This window comes from Anastrepha obliqua, chromosome 5, assembly GCF_027943255.1.
Source record: "Anastrepha obliqua isolate idAnaObli1 chromosome 5, idAnaObli1_1.0, whole genome shotgun sequence".
NCBI classification, from domain to species: domain Eukaryota; kingdom Metazoa; phylum Arthropoda; class Insecta; order Diptera; family Tephritidae; genus Anastrepha; species Anastrepha obliqua.
Window position 1 is genome coordinate 42,621,900 of NC_072896.1, and position 18,221 is coordinate 42,640,120.

The following is an 18,221-nucleotide window of genomic DNA, read 5'->3' on the forward strand; positions in this document are numbered from 1 at the left end:
TTGTTTATCCGCTAATCCGCTAATCCTATTCTACGGTTTTTATGTTCCCAAATATACTCGTATATTCGTAGAAACACATGTATAATCTGTAGGTACTACTTACTACAAATATTTGTAAGTAATTGTTGTAGTTAAAATATAATTATAATTCTATGTATATACTTTTACTTTCTAAAAATAGGTCTTACAAAGCTTTCATTTTTCACTCATAACCACAGCAATGCAGCTTGAACATTTGTATGTATGATTCAAGACCATACATACAGGAATAACAATATTAAAGCGAGTTTTAAATTTGTTCAGCATTATTGTATGTTTGCTGTGTTCTTTTGCAGGTCGGTTGCAAAAGAATACAGCATATGCTATGTACCTTATGTAAACTTCAATACTAACTATAAATTGCGTTGGTATGTATGTATGCATACACAACCTACATATATATATATTCTATAATTGCTACTATGCGCAAACATTTACAGCATTTTCTCTCACAAATGCATGCACAATACATACGTATACATAAGTATGTTTTACTGGTTTCATTTATATTTTTCAATGTATGCTTAACTTAATGTAAATTTCGTTTACAACTGTAAGTCACTTATGTATGTATGTATAGTATATAAGTATGTGTAAGTGAGTAAGTAGTAGGTGCGAGCGACTGGAACTTAGCAAGCACAGGAAAATAACTTGTTATGTCCATAGAGAAAATGTCCAACAAATGGTTAGACTCGTTTAACCCGGATCGACTTAAAATTTGAAGAGATTATTTTAAGGGGTAACACCACTGTACACGCGTAAAATAAACACGATTTTTAAAGAATTTTTTTGTATAGAAGGAAAGGGAAAACAATCACTCTGATTTGGGAAGTTATTACTTATATACTAAAATACAAAACTACAAAGTTTGATCGAAAAATTTTACAAAATGGCGGCATTGGAGACATTTTTGTGATGTGGTTTCTCTTGAAGGAGCTCCGCGGCACGTAGCACAGAGGGTGCAAATTTTAATCTGGAACAAAGAAACATTTTTTTTTCTTAATCTAGATAAGAATAGCTAGAGAAACACGTAGGGGATTTAAAAAATATTTATTTTTGTGGAATTAGCAAGCATTTGAAGGAAAAAACTCTATTTTCGACTAAAAAACGGCACTTAAATAATTATAACAATCGTTTAAATTAATCTATCGAAAATCCCCTACGCTCTTCCCTTAAGAAGGTTATTATACAGACGTAGTGAAAAACCTGATTAAAAATATTTAAAATTGTTTGAGTTATGCTGCGTGCCAATTTCAGAAAACGTGTTTTGAGAAAAACGCGTTTAAAGATTGGAAATTTGGAGAAGTCGTTAGGTAGCAGTCACTAACGCTTGGTTAAAAGCTTAAAATATTTATGAAATAGACTTCGGTAACGTATAAAACTTTTTGTTCTGTATTTTAAAAGGTTCAAAGAATTTTTTAAGCTTATAAAAAAAAATCAATTTTTTGAAATGTCTACAGTGGTGTTACCCCTTAATCCAAATCAAAAATAGTCCAAATATTTTTCTTCCTACTAATCACAACTTATAAAGCCAAAACAATAATTATAAGTTTTCAAAGAATCGCAGGCGATGGAACAATGAGCTTTCCGGCTTCGCTGGCTGGTGGTCACAGAGGAAGAAGGGGCCTTCTTCGCGTAGGAAAGATCAGGTGGAGGAAGACTTGTCTTTACTTATTGTTTCCAATTGGCATCGGTTAGCATGAGAAAAAAACAAGTGGCGCGCTTTGATAAACTCGGCCAAAATAGCTTAAGCAGTTATCGCGCCAATTAAGAAGAAGAAGCGATAATTGACGAGGACACTTCAAAATTAATGAGGAAGCTTAATATTTCTGAAGGTCTTATCCGTCAAGTTGTTAACGAAGGTTTCCTGTATAAATCCTACGCTATGCGCAGAAGACAGTTTATGTCGGAGCAAACATGAGAACAGCGAGTTATACGCTCAAAACGTCTTCTAAACAAAATTTAAAAACCTGAAGCGCATGAGATGTTATGGTTTTTGTTTCAGACGAAATGTCCAAAATAACAGATGGCTATGTTCCAATTCTGCAGAGGTTCCTATTGAGCCACCGCATGTCATGCCACCACATTTCTTTACTCAAAGATTTCGAGTGAATTCTAAAAACTGTAGTACCAATCCACTTCGATAGTGTCTGCGCTGATTGCCCATACATCTTTCAGCAAGACTGAGTGTGTGTGCTTAAGTTGATTATTATCATGGTGAATAAAATTCAGAAGGCGTGGCCAATATTCGACCGTTAACCGGCTCTCAGCGAATTTGACAGAATCAGCTGGTGGGCTTAAGGTACTGGGGTTATGACAGCGATTTGCTTAAATAAATGAATAAAAAACTGAGATTGAGTTGGTTATATACGAAAAAAATCAACACAGTTTTCGCTCATTTTACTTCGATGGCGTCTGAACAACAACTGATTGGACGAGTGTGTGAATACGTGTGAAATGAGCGGGCAGAATTCGACTGTCGAGTACCTGGGGACGCACGCTTTCTTTTCATTACTCGCTCAACTTTCTTTTTTTATAGCTGAAGGGCAAACCTGGTATATCTATCATCCTTGATTATTATTATCTGCCCCTCCTACTTCTTCTGTTCTTGTTGTGCGAACGCAGGACGCTAAAATCGGTTAACTTCCACGGTGTAGGAAATCAGATAAAAATATAGTAGTTGCAATAAGACCATCCATTTGAAGCATGATTTTTCGGTTGAATTTTGTTAACCATGGAGGGATCGGTTTCGAGATTTTTACTGAATATTTTAAAATCTTTGTAAAAGGGAGGAACCACTCTTTCACTCTCTCTCTTTTTTGATATCACAAGTGGTGCGATTGACTCTCCACCTCTTCTTGGGCGCATTTAGTTTCACATTCCATAAAAAATGTTCGGAATCATAATATTTTTTTGTTTTTAGAGCGAATCACGACTACTTATGCCTATTATGCTCCCATGCTTAGAGCCTTCAGAGAACTTAATTTGATCTCAATTTTTTTTAGTTTTGGATGTTTCTTCTTTAAATTAGTTTAAATTACTTCTAAATAAATTGTTTAAATAAAATTTAATCGCAAAGCTTTCATGTGCTTAATAGTGTGTAAAAAATGTTGTATTTCTAGATTATCATTAAATAAATAAGTGAATTGACTTAGATTTGCATGTAACGAACACTAAATAATTAGAAACATCGTTGATGCATTTATTTGTTTTTGTTCATAAGCATTTACACCTACATATATTTATGCTAAAACTGAGTGATTTTAAAGAAGCTTTAAAATTTGTAAAACCATTTCAGAGTGCAAAATGTAGTTGTAAACTGCGTATGTATATATAGGTATGTATATATTTGAATGTATGCTAGTATTAGTGTATTGCATTTGTGCTTAATATTGCAAGATTTTTGGAATATGAAGGTTTTCAATGGACATTTGTAGCTATCAATACACGTATTTGAACATATTCGAGTATTTTTGTATGAAAATTTCAAAAATGTTGTAGTACTCGTATTTTATATGTAGTTAGGTATTTACAATTGTAAGTATGCTTGTAATATTGTATGTTTATCGCATTAGTTAGTATCGCGTGAGAATTCGCATCCAAAATTTACTATTCAGTGATTTCCCGAACTCTGGAATTGCTGCATCGCCGCCGCCAATGCGCTTGATGATGGTGTCACTATTTGTGGTGAGGTCACTGCACCGGACGAGGATGTCGGCGCTGACGCCGTTGTTGTTGACAAAGTGGTGGGTAGTGGTTTTGTTGTCGGTTTTATATCTTCTATTTGTATTAGTTGTTCAATCGGTATCAATGACAGCTCACCGCCTGGTTGCGGTATGGGTGGTAATTTAGCCAAAGCCTTCAAGGAAAATTTCAAAAAGTGCATTTACATTTATGTGAATATGTAAGTATGTATACTAGGTAATGCTCTATATACCATATTATTTCTTAAGATGAAAGTATAATATTACCTTGGCATGTTCAATGGCAATATTTGCAGCCTTCTCCGCTTCACGCTGCCGCCGCTCTTTCAGCTTCAGTGAGAAAATGCCAACCGATCTCGCACTTTTTACCAGCTTTTGCTTTAAACGCGACTTTTTGGCTGCAATCTCCGCTGCTAAACGAGGAATAATTGTTAGTGTAAAATATTATAAAACTGTTTTGAAACATAAGTACGAGAGGATTTTTAAAATTAACAAGTTTAAATTAAAAATAAGCAACCGTGTACTCTCTCCTAAATGGACACCCAAGAGACTAAAACTTTGTCTGCTTATGGGAGGTGTCCGCTTATGAGAAAAGTGTCACAACACGTGAATAATAATTAGGGAAGAATTTTTAATATTTAATCTCTTTTATTTCCAAAACCAGAAAAGGTCGCTCATTTACTTCCATAGTATCATGATCCAAAAACATACAAAAAATTAAGATACTATTTTGTCCAGCCATAAGTTCTGTTACAGGTTATGAAATTAGAATCCTTTTTTTTAATGAAGTATCACTGCTGGGTGGTTTTTCCCTTATATGGAGCGGAATCCTGCTGGAAGATCGAACGCTCTCCATTGAAGAGAGCCAACTGATTCTCCGCGCCTTCTAAGACTCCTCCTCATACACTTTTGTCCCAGTCTTAAGCCCTTTTTAGCAGAAATGAAGACCACCCACCAAACGGTGACGGAGGCTGGATGGTGCCCACGCTGAACCCTTAGAACAACATTTTTTGCGTCTTTAGAAGTTTTAACATAGATTTTGTCGTTTTGCTTATTAAAAACTTCTTCAGCAGTGAAAATTTTATCATCTGTGAAAATAATAATATTTTTATGGCCGGTGACCGTGTGCCACCGAAGAAACTGCTTGCCCGTGTCGACTCTAGTTTTCTTCAACAGCGTTGTCAAAAGAAGACCACTTGAGCAACGAAAGGCTTTCATGTGGAGATCATCTCTAATTAGTCTTGACATGGATCTGGTCGATACATTCATTTCTCCATGACCACAGCTCTTCTTTTGTGCTGTGCAAAAAATTCATGGCAATATCTGTTAACAGTACTTTCAACTGTTATCTCGATTTTCAGTATACAACTGCATTGCTCTGACTCTTCTTATAAACGTTTGTAGTAAATACACAATAGGGGCACTGCAGTTTCGTTGTATGATATTTAGGTGCAGCCATTGGCTTTTTGGTCTGTTAGGATTATGTCACCCGTGCGATCACTAAACTTTTTTGATTTTGTTGCCTAACTAGCACCCGACTCAAAAAGTACCATACACTTCATTAAATGAAAATATGATTTCACTTTTACTTAGGAAAGCATAGTAAATTTAAAACATTGAAGCCGTTTTCCTCGACATATTGGTTTTTTGATTTCTGACTCTATTGAAGTAAATGATATCGTTCATAATATTGGGCAATGGAATAAGTTTCCGCTCTCGTAAAAGAGGTGTCACTGCTGATACAATTTTTGTATTCGCTCTATTAATATACTGGTGATTTGAAGGTGCATACTATGTGAGGTCTCGATTTGATATTCGTTTGCAGTGTAAATATCCTTTTTTATTTGACGTCAAAAATGTTTACGTTCGTCCCGAAAAAACAGCATTTGCGGGAAGTCATGCTTCATTATTACCTTTCAAAGAAAAGTGCAGCTGAAACGTGTCGTATATTGATCAAAGTTTACGGTAATCACGCTGCATCAGATACAACTTCTAAAGAGTGGTTTCAACGCTTACAAAGTGGCAATTTTGACGTGAGTGATAAAGATCGCGAAGGGGCACCGAAAATATTCGAAAATACTCAACTACAACCTTGATGATATGTATAAAGAGTTGGATGTTGACAGATAGACCGTTCACAGATGGGAATTGTTCAAGAAGCAGGCAACTGGGTGCCACATCAATTGAAGGATATCGGAGAGGGATATCGAGAGACTTTTGGTGGAGTGTGAGATGTTTCTTGAACGGATTAAAAGAAAAGGTTTTCTGCATCGCATCGTCACTGGCGAAGAAAAATGGATCTATTATGATAAACCTAAGAGTCGAAAATATTGGACCCTGCAAGGTGAACCAGGTCCATCGACAGCGAAAAAAAAATGCATGCTTCAAAGGTTATGTTGTGCATCTGCTGGCATCAGAAGGATGCCATCTATTATGAACTGTAACTAATGCGTTTGAATCGAGCTCTTAGAGAAAAGCTCCCGGAATGGGATGGTAGACATGACAAGCTGATTTTGCTGCCTGACAACGCCAGGCCACACGTTGCTAAATCGGCCCAGAAATATTTAGAGGGACTGAATTGGGAAATATTGCCTCACCCGCCGTATTCCCCAGACATTACACCTGCGGATTACCATCTGTCCGATCAATGCAGTCAGCCCTTATTGGAGAGCGGTTCACTTCTTACGAGAGCATCGCAAACTGGCTCAATGAATGGATCAAAAGAACTCGAATTTTTACTTTTTCGTCAGAGGAATCCGTATGCTGCCTGAAAGATGGAGTAAAGTTGTAGCTTCAAATGGCACATACCTCACATATTATCATGTATTATTTAATTGTTTAAATAATTCGTAACTTTGGCTAGGAAATACATAAATACTTGACAAAATAAACAGAATTTTCATTAATGTTGATTAGTGAGTTTGCACGATTAAGTGTTTGAGTCACTGTACGTAAATAATGATTTCCGGTGACCCTCTAATTACAACAAAGGCGTCAAGATATCTCTCTGGGTATTTCATAGAAAAATAAAGTTGAGGTATTTAAAATATGAAGTTTAGCGTATATTTTTTCAAAATATTTCATTTTGAAATTCTATACATCAAGGATAAATATTTCAAGGAGCATTAATTACTGTATTTGCCCTGGTGAAAAGTAAATCTGTTCTCTTCCAAGCATGAGTAAGGTAGGCATTTAAACCCATTTTCGAAAATTAAAATTTAATTGATAAGAAAATTTGAAATTCAGTACCTAGGCAGTATTACTATTATATATGAATACCGCAGTATATACTTGTGTCATTACATGCAATTTTTTCTAGATAACAAAATAATTGAATTTTGTCGCACAGTGTAATAAAAATCGAACATACCTCTCGCCTCGTCGTCTGCACTGCCACTCTGTGTTGTGCTTCCTGCACCCACACCGCTCGTGCTACCTCTGTTTGTGCCCAAATCTGTTGAAGCGGAGTCTTTTATGTTGTCAGTAATTTTCTTCGATGACGTCGATGTTGTGGAAATGGCGCCCATACTAGGCCGGCTACTGTCGAATGCACGACCAGTAATGCCAATGCTTCCTCCAATGCCGCTAGCACTACCAGCACTACCACCACCAGCAGACGACGAAGATGAAGAAGCAGCTACTTGCTGCTGTGATGGGGACTTTATTGCGACGTTACTCCAAGACGGTGCGGGCTTTAAAATATCCGTTGTATCTATATTACTTTGTAACTCCTTTTTATATCGTTTTCAAATTATGCATTTGTTAGGAAGTGGTTAATTGCGGGGTTGGTGCAGCCGTGTTAGGACCAATAAATCATAATCGGTAGTAAATGTGAGAAAATTCATTTGTACATAGGTATACATATATATATGTATGTATGTATGTAGTTAAGCATTTTTACATATGTTTGCGGTTTTGTAAGTTCAAGCAAATCGCAGCGTATTCAAATAGTTTACGAGTAACAAGAAGAAAATAGCTTTATTAGTGTGATTCAAGTTCAGTGCATGATAAAATAAATATGTATGTGTGTATGTGTACATATATATAAAGAATTTTTTAAATATTTACTACACATATTCTTATATGAAACAGTAATACTAAATTGCCTTACAATAATGGTTCAATAAAACTTATTTGTTGAAAAGTGTTTTTTTGTTTACTTTAAACAAATTTAGAAAACAAAGTCTGATAAAAAAAATGTAAACATATGGTGGCGCAAAACTATTCACGCTATCGGAAGTTTTGTTATTTTTGCAAATGTTGTGGTACGAAAATCATATTTGACACTTGTGAACTAGACAGCTGCAGTATACAAACAGACAAGCAAAGGAGCGCGTAAAGGTCAAAATAAATATTCCCATCACTCAAATTCTAAAAAAAGTGATTTTTTAATGATTTAGTGATTCAAAAACAAAATTGGATGCTTAATTTTGCGCCACCTTGTAGTATGAACTCGCATACGTATCCGGTAAATCAAAAAAAAAAAAAACAAAACGTACTGTGTGCGCGTGCTCAATAAAGCCTGGCGTCTTCTTGAGTTTTAAAATGAAATTATCTGAAGTTTAAAGTTTTCCAAGTCATATTTATATATACGAGGGTCGTTTGAAAAGTCCGTGCAAAGACAGAGAGATGACATACACACCAAGTTTCAGCTTAATACGTTGTTGTTGTTATTGTAGCAGCATAAACATTCCCCGTATATATACGGGGAACACTGCTGAAGTGATAGTCCTTGGCAGGATATAAATTTGCGTCGTTACGGTTACGTTAAACCGACTGCCGTACCAGATCTGTATATTTCTTTATGTTTGGCATTCGTTTGAATCGAGCAAGGCCAGTGATTTTCCTTTTCCATCACGACAACAAACCAGATCACACCTCAGCAGTTGTGGTCGCAAAACTAATGGTAAATAGGCTTCCAACTCATTTCACAACCCCATTATTCTCCAGACGTGGCTCTCTTGGATCCCGCAGACTGTTTCCCAATTTGAAGAAATGGCGGGCTAGAAAATGATTTCATTCCAACGAGGATGTGATTGCGGAAACAAATGGGTATTTTTCAGACTTGGACGAATCCTATTATTCGAAAGACATAAAACAACCTGGAACAGTGAAGTGTAAAAGCCTAAAAGGAGACTATGCCGAAAAATAAAAAATGGTTCACTCCAAAGCTTTTATTTTTGCACGGACTTCTTCTTTTTTTTTTGAATCCATATATTTATTGCAATCTGTTTTCTATTTTTATTTAAAACTAAGACATTTTATTAGATATGAGTGGAAAGCACACAGTGGTGCAACCATTTCTAAAATGTTTGCTTATTGAAATAATAAGTCCATTGTTGATTTCCTCTTCAGTCTGTTAAAGGAGATGGAATTGAGAAAAATTTGATATCACGATGTATTTGTGCATTTGTGATGTAATATGGCGCCTTTGTAATCCTTCTTAGGGTTTTTGCTGTTCGATGTTAGAATTGACCGCAGCGCCCCAGAGTTGTATGCCATAGGTCCATATTTATTTTAAGATAACTGACTAGAGTAAGAGCTTACTTTTGAGAGAAACATGAGAATTTCGATTAAGTAACCCTTGTGAAAAGTATTTACGAGTCCTTGTGCTTTTACGACGATACCGTATGAATTTCTGCTGCCGAATTGGTGATTTAGAATTGATTATCGGTATTTAATTGTGGGCATCATTCTTCTGAGAAAATGGATTCCAGAACTAGAGGCAATGAGCAATAAGCTAATGGGACGATAAGTTTAAACTTTTTCTGCGCTTTTTCCTGGTTTAAGCATCATTTTTATTTGTGCGACTTTCCATTGGGAAGGAACAAGAACAGTTAGTTCGCTAGCATTATATATGTATATACGTGAGAAAAGAGACTCCTTTATCGGGCAGTTGTTTGAGTAGTTCTCAAGAGATAAGATCATATCCGGGAGTTTTCTTTGTTTTGAACCTTTTTAATGCTGTTTTTTTATTATTTTTTTTTTGTGAGTGGGTCCATCTGTTGGATGAGTTTCAGTGTGTCTTTGACTTTTTGGGCAGTGCTTAGTGAGAGTTCGATTTCATGTGCTATAAAGACTTGGTATAAGTAACGAGCAAAGGTATACGCTTTTTCAAGATCCGATTTAGCCCACTCATCATTTTTCATTTTGTTGGCTGATTGTGTTTAGATTGGTCTTTTGAATTTTTTTGCTGCTTTCCAAAGAGAGTATTCAGAGGATAAGGCTTCTCAAACGACCTTTGCATTTAATAAAAACCATTTACTTTATATAAAGCCAAAAACTTGAGTATTTTGAAAACGTACGTACGTTTCATACATACGAAAATACTATATTTTTTAGAGTTGAATAAAACTATTTTAGTTTCTTGCTTTATTTATAGTAGTTTGGCCGAATGGAAAGCTGGGCGGAAGCTACTTCGACTTTAATGCCTACAAGCGATTATTTGGATACCTCGGAAGCTTTTAGAATTTCTCATAGAGCCAATCGTGCAGTATGGTGTAATACTGTGTTCATAATTAGACGAAGCCAGATTAATGTCTAATGTCGGTTGGCAGTGTATGTGTAATTTTATGCGTAACCTTCTTTATACAAGTGTGTCTGCTATATATAATATATGTATATATGTACATATATTTTAAATGCTAGTATTATGCGCCTTTTTGATTTGATCACATTTAAAGCATTTGAATGCAATATTATAACATATGCATATAACATAAAACTTGCGAAAAACATTGGCCATGCAAAAGTTACGGAAATTAAAGAAATCTTTATATTTAATAGCGCGTTCAACATTAATAATAGGTTTCCACAAAGCCAAACCTTGGGCTTGCAGATTTTAGGTTTAAGAGAACTGTCAACTGTTTCCTGTTTGAATTGTGAACTGTGTGTTTGATGGAATTTGTGTTTAAACTGTAATACGTTTGTTTCAGAAAATAACTGTAATGTAAACAATTTTCAACTAAAAAATCATTAAGAAAAAGATGTCGCACCCAATAATTCAAATACAAACATGGTTAATTTTTTTAGCTTTTTCCAAATTTGCTTTGATTTAAAATTTTCACGAAAAAGTAAGAAGAATCAGTTATTTTAAAGACGCATTCATTAAAGGTATGGGCATTAGACCAATAACAATGTTTTGTATGTTTGATTGCCAAAACAAAGTATAATAGAAAATAAATATTGAATTCGCCTTGTTTCATTCTGGGCTGACAGCCACATGGACACGGCGAAAAAAAAAAAAAAAAAACAAATCAATTGTTTACAGATAACACCTTTAATAGAATCGCCTTGATTATTTTTCAACTCATAAAATTAAATTCAACCCATTGTGTTATTTTATGACTTTCATTTTTGGAAACAGAAATAAAAGTCTTTTCGTGACAGATATTTTTTCTGCTTTTCGTTACCGTTATAATTGGACTTTTATTTTTTCCCTTCTAGAATAAAAGTCAATATAATATGACTGTCGGCATACCCCTGACAGTTGTTAAAGGAGAACTGCACAAATTATTTCTTAGGAAAGCGCAGAAAAGATGGCGCTCAATTTCTTCATGTGTTATTTTGAAAATCCTTGGCCCCATTACAATATACGAAGGACTCAGAAAGTCCTTTGGACTTCTCGCCATTCAATTTCCAAACTCGTAGCTGTGTTTGCCGGTCACTGGACGATCGGCACACACACGGAAAAGCTAGGGTTACCATTTAACCCCCATTGCAGAAGTTGTGGCGACCTTTCAGAGAAGGAGACTGTTGAGCCCTTTTTCTGTAAATGTCCGGCTTTGGCAGCTAGACGGTTAAGATCACTGGGTGCTCCTTTCATCGACAGCCTGGGGCAGTGCGCCAACCTAAATCCCGTCAATATTCTCCATTATACAATATCAATAGCTCTGGCTGGCTGTGGATATCTGCCTGTTGGAAGTCTCATAATGGTATCACAACGGCGCTTCAGCGCTACTTGAGGAGTGCCAAACTGGCACTTCAACCATTTCACCTGCCTACCTACCAATATATGACAGTAAATTTGATAATCGTTAAAAAGAAGTCACTTTAAGACTTTTATCTATAGGAAATGTAATATAAATCCTACATCTTATTTTGTGGTGCAAAATATTTTCTGTGGCCTTTCAGGTTAGTGGAACCGTCTATATGTCGCACATCTTTGCGTACCACAAACCTTGAAATAAACGCACATATAACAAATTCACTTATAAACTTTATTGGTTCTTTTTTCAGTGAGTTGAAAAATGCGAAGAAAAGATTGAATTAACTCATGAAAATTTTCGTGCTATGACTTTAAGATTTTCGACGTGGTTTATCGAGACAGGAGTGCATTGATCAACTTACTTCGACTTTTGGCATTGAAGCACCACGTTTAGCAGCTGTGAAACGCTAGTTCAACGAGTTTCAAGGTGGCCGTCGATTCTTGCAGGATGAATTTCATGAAGGCTATCCAAAAACGGTTGTTGTGCTAGAAACAATCGATGCTGTGCGTCAATTAATAATGCAAGATCGACATGAGACATATCGCGGAATAGAGCCATCTTTGGGAATCAGTGGGATCAGCATACATTCAATATTGCATCCACATTTAGTCGTCAAGATTTATTTTCGTTGCATACCGCATAATTTGGCATTTACCAAAAGAAGTACTCGTGTCGATTGGTGTAAAGAAATGTTGAAGAAATTTAGCCGGTTCAAAGCATGACTATGACATTATAACAGGTGACGAATATTGGATCTATGAATAGGCACTTCAAAGCAAAGGGTCGCCTGTTTTTTTTTGGGAAAATCTGGTCGTGTCGCAAATGTATTAATAGATAATCTTAAAACAGTTCTCTTAAACAATTCTGAGTGGTATTAAACCAATCGGTTGCCCTTTTCGGATAATTCTCTCGGCTCACGCAAGAGGCTTTTTGATCACTCAAAAGATCGAATTAATTAATACAAACTTAAAGCTTTACAAGCTGGCGCAAAATTATTCAGCCTATTAGAAGATTTATAATTTTTGCAAATAGCGTCGTACGTTAATTGTAGTTGACACTTGCGAATTATACAGCTGCAGTATACAAACAGAAGAGCAATGGAGCGCGTAAAGGTCGAAATAAAGATTTCCATCACTCATAATAATTTTGCAAGTTATTCAAAAACAAATCTGGATGATTAATTTTGCGCCAACATCAGCTATCCTTTTGAAAAATGTTCAGTGGATCCTGGTGGAGTCATTAATAGCAACCTTCGTATTAACATACATACCTATAGATGAGTGCATATTTAATAGTGCTGCTTATCATATGCATGATAAAATGAAATTTTTAGCAACGAAAATCTAACCAAAAACATACGACTACATATAAATTCTGTCAAAAAATATCGTGAATTATTTATTTAAAAATCGCGCGTTACACATATCGCACCATAAATACAAAAGGGTCACAACTCAAAATGTACTTCTGCTCAAATATGAACGAGACGTTATCAATAAAACGGTCCGCGGATGACATATGGCAAAAATAATTTTTTTGTTTTTTGGTAGGACTGCAATAAGCTTACATGGCAAATTTCAGCGTGATATGTCACATAGTTTGTTTTCTGTGCTACTGTTAACAAGTCAAGCTAGAGTGTGGAAAATTTTGAGTTGTGACCCTTTTGTATTTAGGGTGCGATATGTCTAATTTTTTTTGTTGGAATGTTGGTACAACTGTCCTTTATAGTGTCGCAGAGTTGGTTTTTGGCATTTAATTATATCAGTCAACCGCAGGTGTGCTCAGCGATCTTCACTATGGATAAAAATATCGAACAAAGAATTTGTCTTAAATTTTGTGTTTTGAACGGGATTTCGTGTGCCGAAGCGTTCACAATGTTGCAGAAAGCCTATGGCGAGTGTACTTTATCAAAACACGGATCTACGAGTGGTATAAGGCTTTTGCAGAGGGTCGAAAAAGTCAAGGAAATGGTGCTGGAAAACCATCATTTAAGTTTGAGGGAGGTAGCTTGTGACCTTAGCGAGTCTCACGAATCAATTCGCAAAATTTTACACCATCAATTGGGCATGACGTCAAGACGCGTGGCTGCTCGATTCGTTCCAAGAGAGTTGAATTTCTTTCAAAAAATTCATCGGAAGAAGGTGACTGTAGACATGAAGATGGTTGAGCAAGTGAATTCGGACCCAACGTTTATCCAGCGCATCATAACAGGTGATGATACGTGGGTATATTAATTTGATATGCAAACCAGTAAATAGGCGGCTGATGTGGCTGAATGGCGCTATCCACATGAGCCGAAACTCAAAAAACCCCGTTAAAGTCGGTCAAAAGTAAAAGTTATGCTTCTCGTTTTCTTTGTAATCAAAGATGATAATTCATGGTGTTGTGCACTCGGAATTCATTCCAAATGATTCTACTGAAAATAAAGAATACTATTTGGAAGCTATGCGACGTTTTGAGAGAGAATGTGCGTAACGCACCGTCTTACAAGGCTCATATTGTGAACACTTTTTGACCAAAAACTCGACAAATATCATCCTACGATGGCCGGATTTAGCCCCCTTTGACTTTTTCCTCTTCCCAAAACTTAAATTGACCGCCGCTTTGAGTCGATAGAGTCCATTAAGCAGTATTCGCTGAAGGAGCTTAAGATCTCTTCAAACGCGTGTATTAGGTGATGACTGGACTAATCGTTGGCATATGTGGATTGCTTCGAATGGAGCCTATTTTGAAGGCGACAAAATAAATGTTGATGCTTAAACAATTATTTTGCGTTTTATTGACGAATTCCCGATACTTTTTTGACAGAATGTATATGTATAATGCAGGGTATTCCCTTGATCCCTGATATGTGCGTGACACATGAGAACTATGAATAACAAGTGAAAAATTCATCAGATTCCATTTCCTCTGGTTAAAATTTTATTTTATTTGATATACAATATAATATTATAATACAATCTATTGGGTCAATGATCACAAACAATATGAAGAAAATGGTCCCCATTACCAGTGATGTATATTTGGGCTCCTTTGTTAATGTAGATATTTTCCATTAAATAATCTGCAAAAATTCGGTGATGATCATGGAGCGATATAGATAAAAAATGACAGTTACTATGCGGCCTTCGTCATCCACGAAAAAGTATTGCGCCATCATATTAAAATATATTATAGAAAACGCAAATCGAGCAAAATCTGTAAAATTTTTCAAAGTTCTCATGTGTCCACACACATTTTCAGATTTTCTTGTAATCCAGTACAACTTTCTACACCTACAAAAGAAGCGGTCAATGACGGGTTACAACAATATTTTGTTTTTGTTTATGGCCATTCTGGTCTTCATGCAAAGTTGGTAAATCAATAGCACACACAATTTTTAGTTATCTTTGCGCTGAGCGAGAAAATATGTAAGAATATGAACGCAACTTAATGGTCACGAACGATAAACGAACTGACATCAATAAAAACTTCTAAATTTACTGAACTGACATCAATAAAAACTTCTAAATTTATAGCAAAATTTGCCTATCGAAATGACAAATCCACTGATTATGGAAATTTCTGAATACATTTTAGACAATAAAAACCATACTTTTTGGTATATGTATGTAAGCATATGCATCTATGTATGTATAAATATATGTATATAAACATATAACACATTCAACTACTCCGCTATGTCAAAGTTATGTACACGCAATACATTTCATCATTCGTTACCAAAAATTAACTTTATCAACATCAACTGTTTTACATCACAATATCGGCACATTGAGTCAATTCATCCTTTATATTAAAACATTTACTACAATTTGCTTTTAATACATCGGTGTACCTTTGCTATGCAATCTATACTCCTATGCAAGTTTATATTATCGCTGACCTTCAAGCGAGACATCCACTCGGGTGCATGTGACTTAAGCATTAGTTTATCCTTTATGTGGTTGAATACATACATACATTTAGTAAACATGATGTGTGTTAATGAAAGTGAAAAAAGAAAAAAATAGAAGTTTTGAAAATTTGTGAGTTCATATAAAAATAAGCAGGGACACGTCATGAGAGGTGTGAAAATCTGAAAGGAAATTGACGATAGTCCTTTGAAACGAAAGAAGACTGGCATTATATGCAACTTGATTATTTCTGTTAGCTACTAAATAATCTAATTTTTTTGGGAAATTTACCGATTTCGATATAGGAAGAGTGTGTGTGTGTACATAGTATGTATTTATGTACAGTCCGGTTCACTTGATCACAGGCAATAATTTTTATGGAACAAATTGGTTATTAAAGCAACCGTACTTGACCTAGTAACGCAAGGGTTTCTGATAATTCAAATGCGCATTAATGCTTTATTAATAGTTCATTTGCGCATTAAAGCTGCCTTCTATGGTAAGAAGTACAAATGAAGGACTGCGATGGCTTTAACACGAAGGAAACCCGCAAAATGCTTAGCAGCGCATCCAATTCCGCTCTTTCAACTGCAAAAATTAAAGAAGTGGCAAATGTTGCAGCCAGCAAATCCACTGTTGCCATTCTAAAATCGCCACATCTGAAGCATAAAAGAGTACAAAAAAACTACCTTTGAATAAATTTTGCAAAGAACGCCGTCTCGATTTTGTAAAGGAACATATGTCTTGGAGATCTGTTACAAATAACGATCCCGGTGAATGGAAAAAAAGTAGTATTTAGTGACGAAAAGAAGTTGAATATGGATAGGCCGGATGGATAAAATTACTATTTCCATGACTTAGGAAAGGAGAAAAGGTACTTGAGTCGACATCACGACCGTGAAGGTGGGGTCATCGGATGGGGAGCAATTTCGTACTATGGCGCGTTCGAATTGAAAATTGTACACTACAAAATGCCGGAAAACGACTATAAAGCTCTGCTATAATCATCTTTTCCCGAGATTCGTGAAACATTTGGACCTATTAATAGGATCTTTCAACAGAAAAATGCACCTGTACACACTTGAACACACTTGGATTGTCTGCCAAAGTGTTGAAACTTTAGTATGTCCACCATATTCCCCAGATCTGAAAATGATTGAAAATCTATGCTCGTAAGGTTTATGAGAATGGACAACAATTTGAAGACAAAAATACTTTAATTCGAATCGTTTAAATGGCCTGGTCTGAAATTTCATTAGGCTATGTGGAAAATTTGTACAAATCCATTCAGCAAAGTATTTACGAAGTAATTTATAAACAAAGTGGTGCACAGACTATTAACCTCTAAATAATAAATGTAAAGAAAATAAAATTTCCTATATTTATTATTATTTGGTTAGTGCCTCTACTCAAGTGAACACATAAATCAAGCACAGTATTACAACTGATGATGATTTAGATGGAATAATATTTTGATGCATATTTATTTTCGAGCAAAGTACAGTTTTCACTTGAATTATCAGAATGCCTTGGATTGCTAGATCAAATACGGTTGTTTTAATAACCATTTTCTTCCATTAAAATTATTGCCTCTAACCAAGCGAACCGGACTGTATTGCATAAATACGTAGGTTGCTACTTAATTTTTGAGATACAACAACACCAGTGTGGTAAAAGTACTCATATCATTTTGCCATACTAGTGCTATTTAGGTCCTGTGCCAATCGGTAGAAAGTTCTATTTGAAAAACTTTTTGACATTTCTCCTATGCCAATTCGTAACTTTTACTGCTGTAAATTTTTGTTAGTTGCTTTGATGCAGAAGAGCAGCGACTTAAGCAATTAAAATATGCAGCAATTATATAGAAAATATTTGCCTAAAATCTACTTGCTTTGGCTGCCTTTTAATTTATGTGTATACATCATATACAGGTAAACTGCTACTGTCGTATCACCATGGATCGGCAATGGTAAAAAAACGGTCTAAGTGAGCTAGTTTAAAAACCGACTACCACTTCAATCTACCTTCCTATCAATACATCAAAAATAATAGAATATAAGATTGCGCCTTCCCAATGGTCGCGATGTCAGTACAGAAAATAAACAAACGAAATGAAGAGAACTGTTCGAAACAAGTGGAAAACCAAGAATAACAGAATAAATCGTGCATATATACATTTGCATATAAATGTTTGTTTATTTTCAATCCTGACGTCATTAAAATTTCAAATTCGTCAAGACAAATGAAACAGTTTTCGGAAGACGCCACCTTCTGTTTTCTCTACATCGAATATATTTGTAAAGTACATACGTTTTTTATTCACCTTATAACTATCGAGTGTCGTCCAATCAATTGCCGCATTCATTATGATAAAAAAATATAACTAAAATTATCTAAATCTCCCTTGATAAATAAATAGAATTAAAATCAATTAAATCTCGAGCAACCCTCTCACTAGTTCCCAGAAATCAATCAATCGAGATCGCACTTCGATACGAATTTCGTGAAAGTAAGCCAAAACTTAATACTACAGATTGTCTTGTGGCATACCATGAAACAGAGGTATACTTGGGCGTTCAAAATATATACATTTT

General features: G+C 35.4%; 1 protein-coding gene across 1 annotated transcript in view; it reads right to left on the minus strand.

Moving 5' to 3' along the window:
* Positions 1-2,236: 2,236 nt before the first annotated feature.
* LOC129248445 (uncharacterized) overlaps positions 2,237-18,221 on the minus strand; it is a 79,415-nt gene continuing 63,430 nt past the window's right edge. Inside the window, exons 15-18 of the mRNA XM_054887995.1 lie at positions 15,570-15,668; positions 7,114-7,474; positions 4,011-4,156; positions 2,237-3,898 (exon numbers count right to left, since the gene is read on the minus strand). Of these exons, the coding sequence (XP_054743970.1) occupies positions 3,653-3,898; positions 4,011-4,156; positions 7,114-7,474; positions 15,570-15,668 (852 nt within the window). The 3' untranslated portion in view covers positions 2,237-3,652. The remainder of the gene's footprint in view (positions 3,899-4,010; positions 4,157-7,113; positions 7,475-15,569; positions 15,669-18,221) is intronic.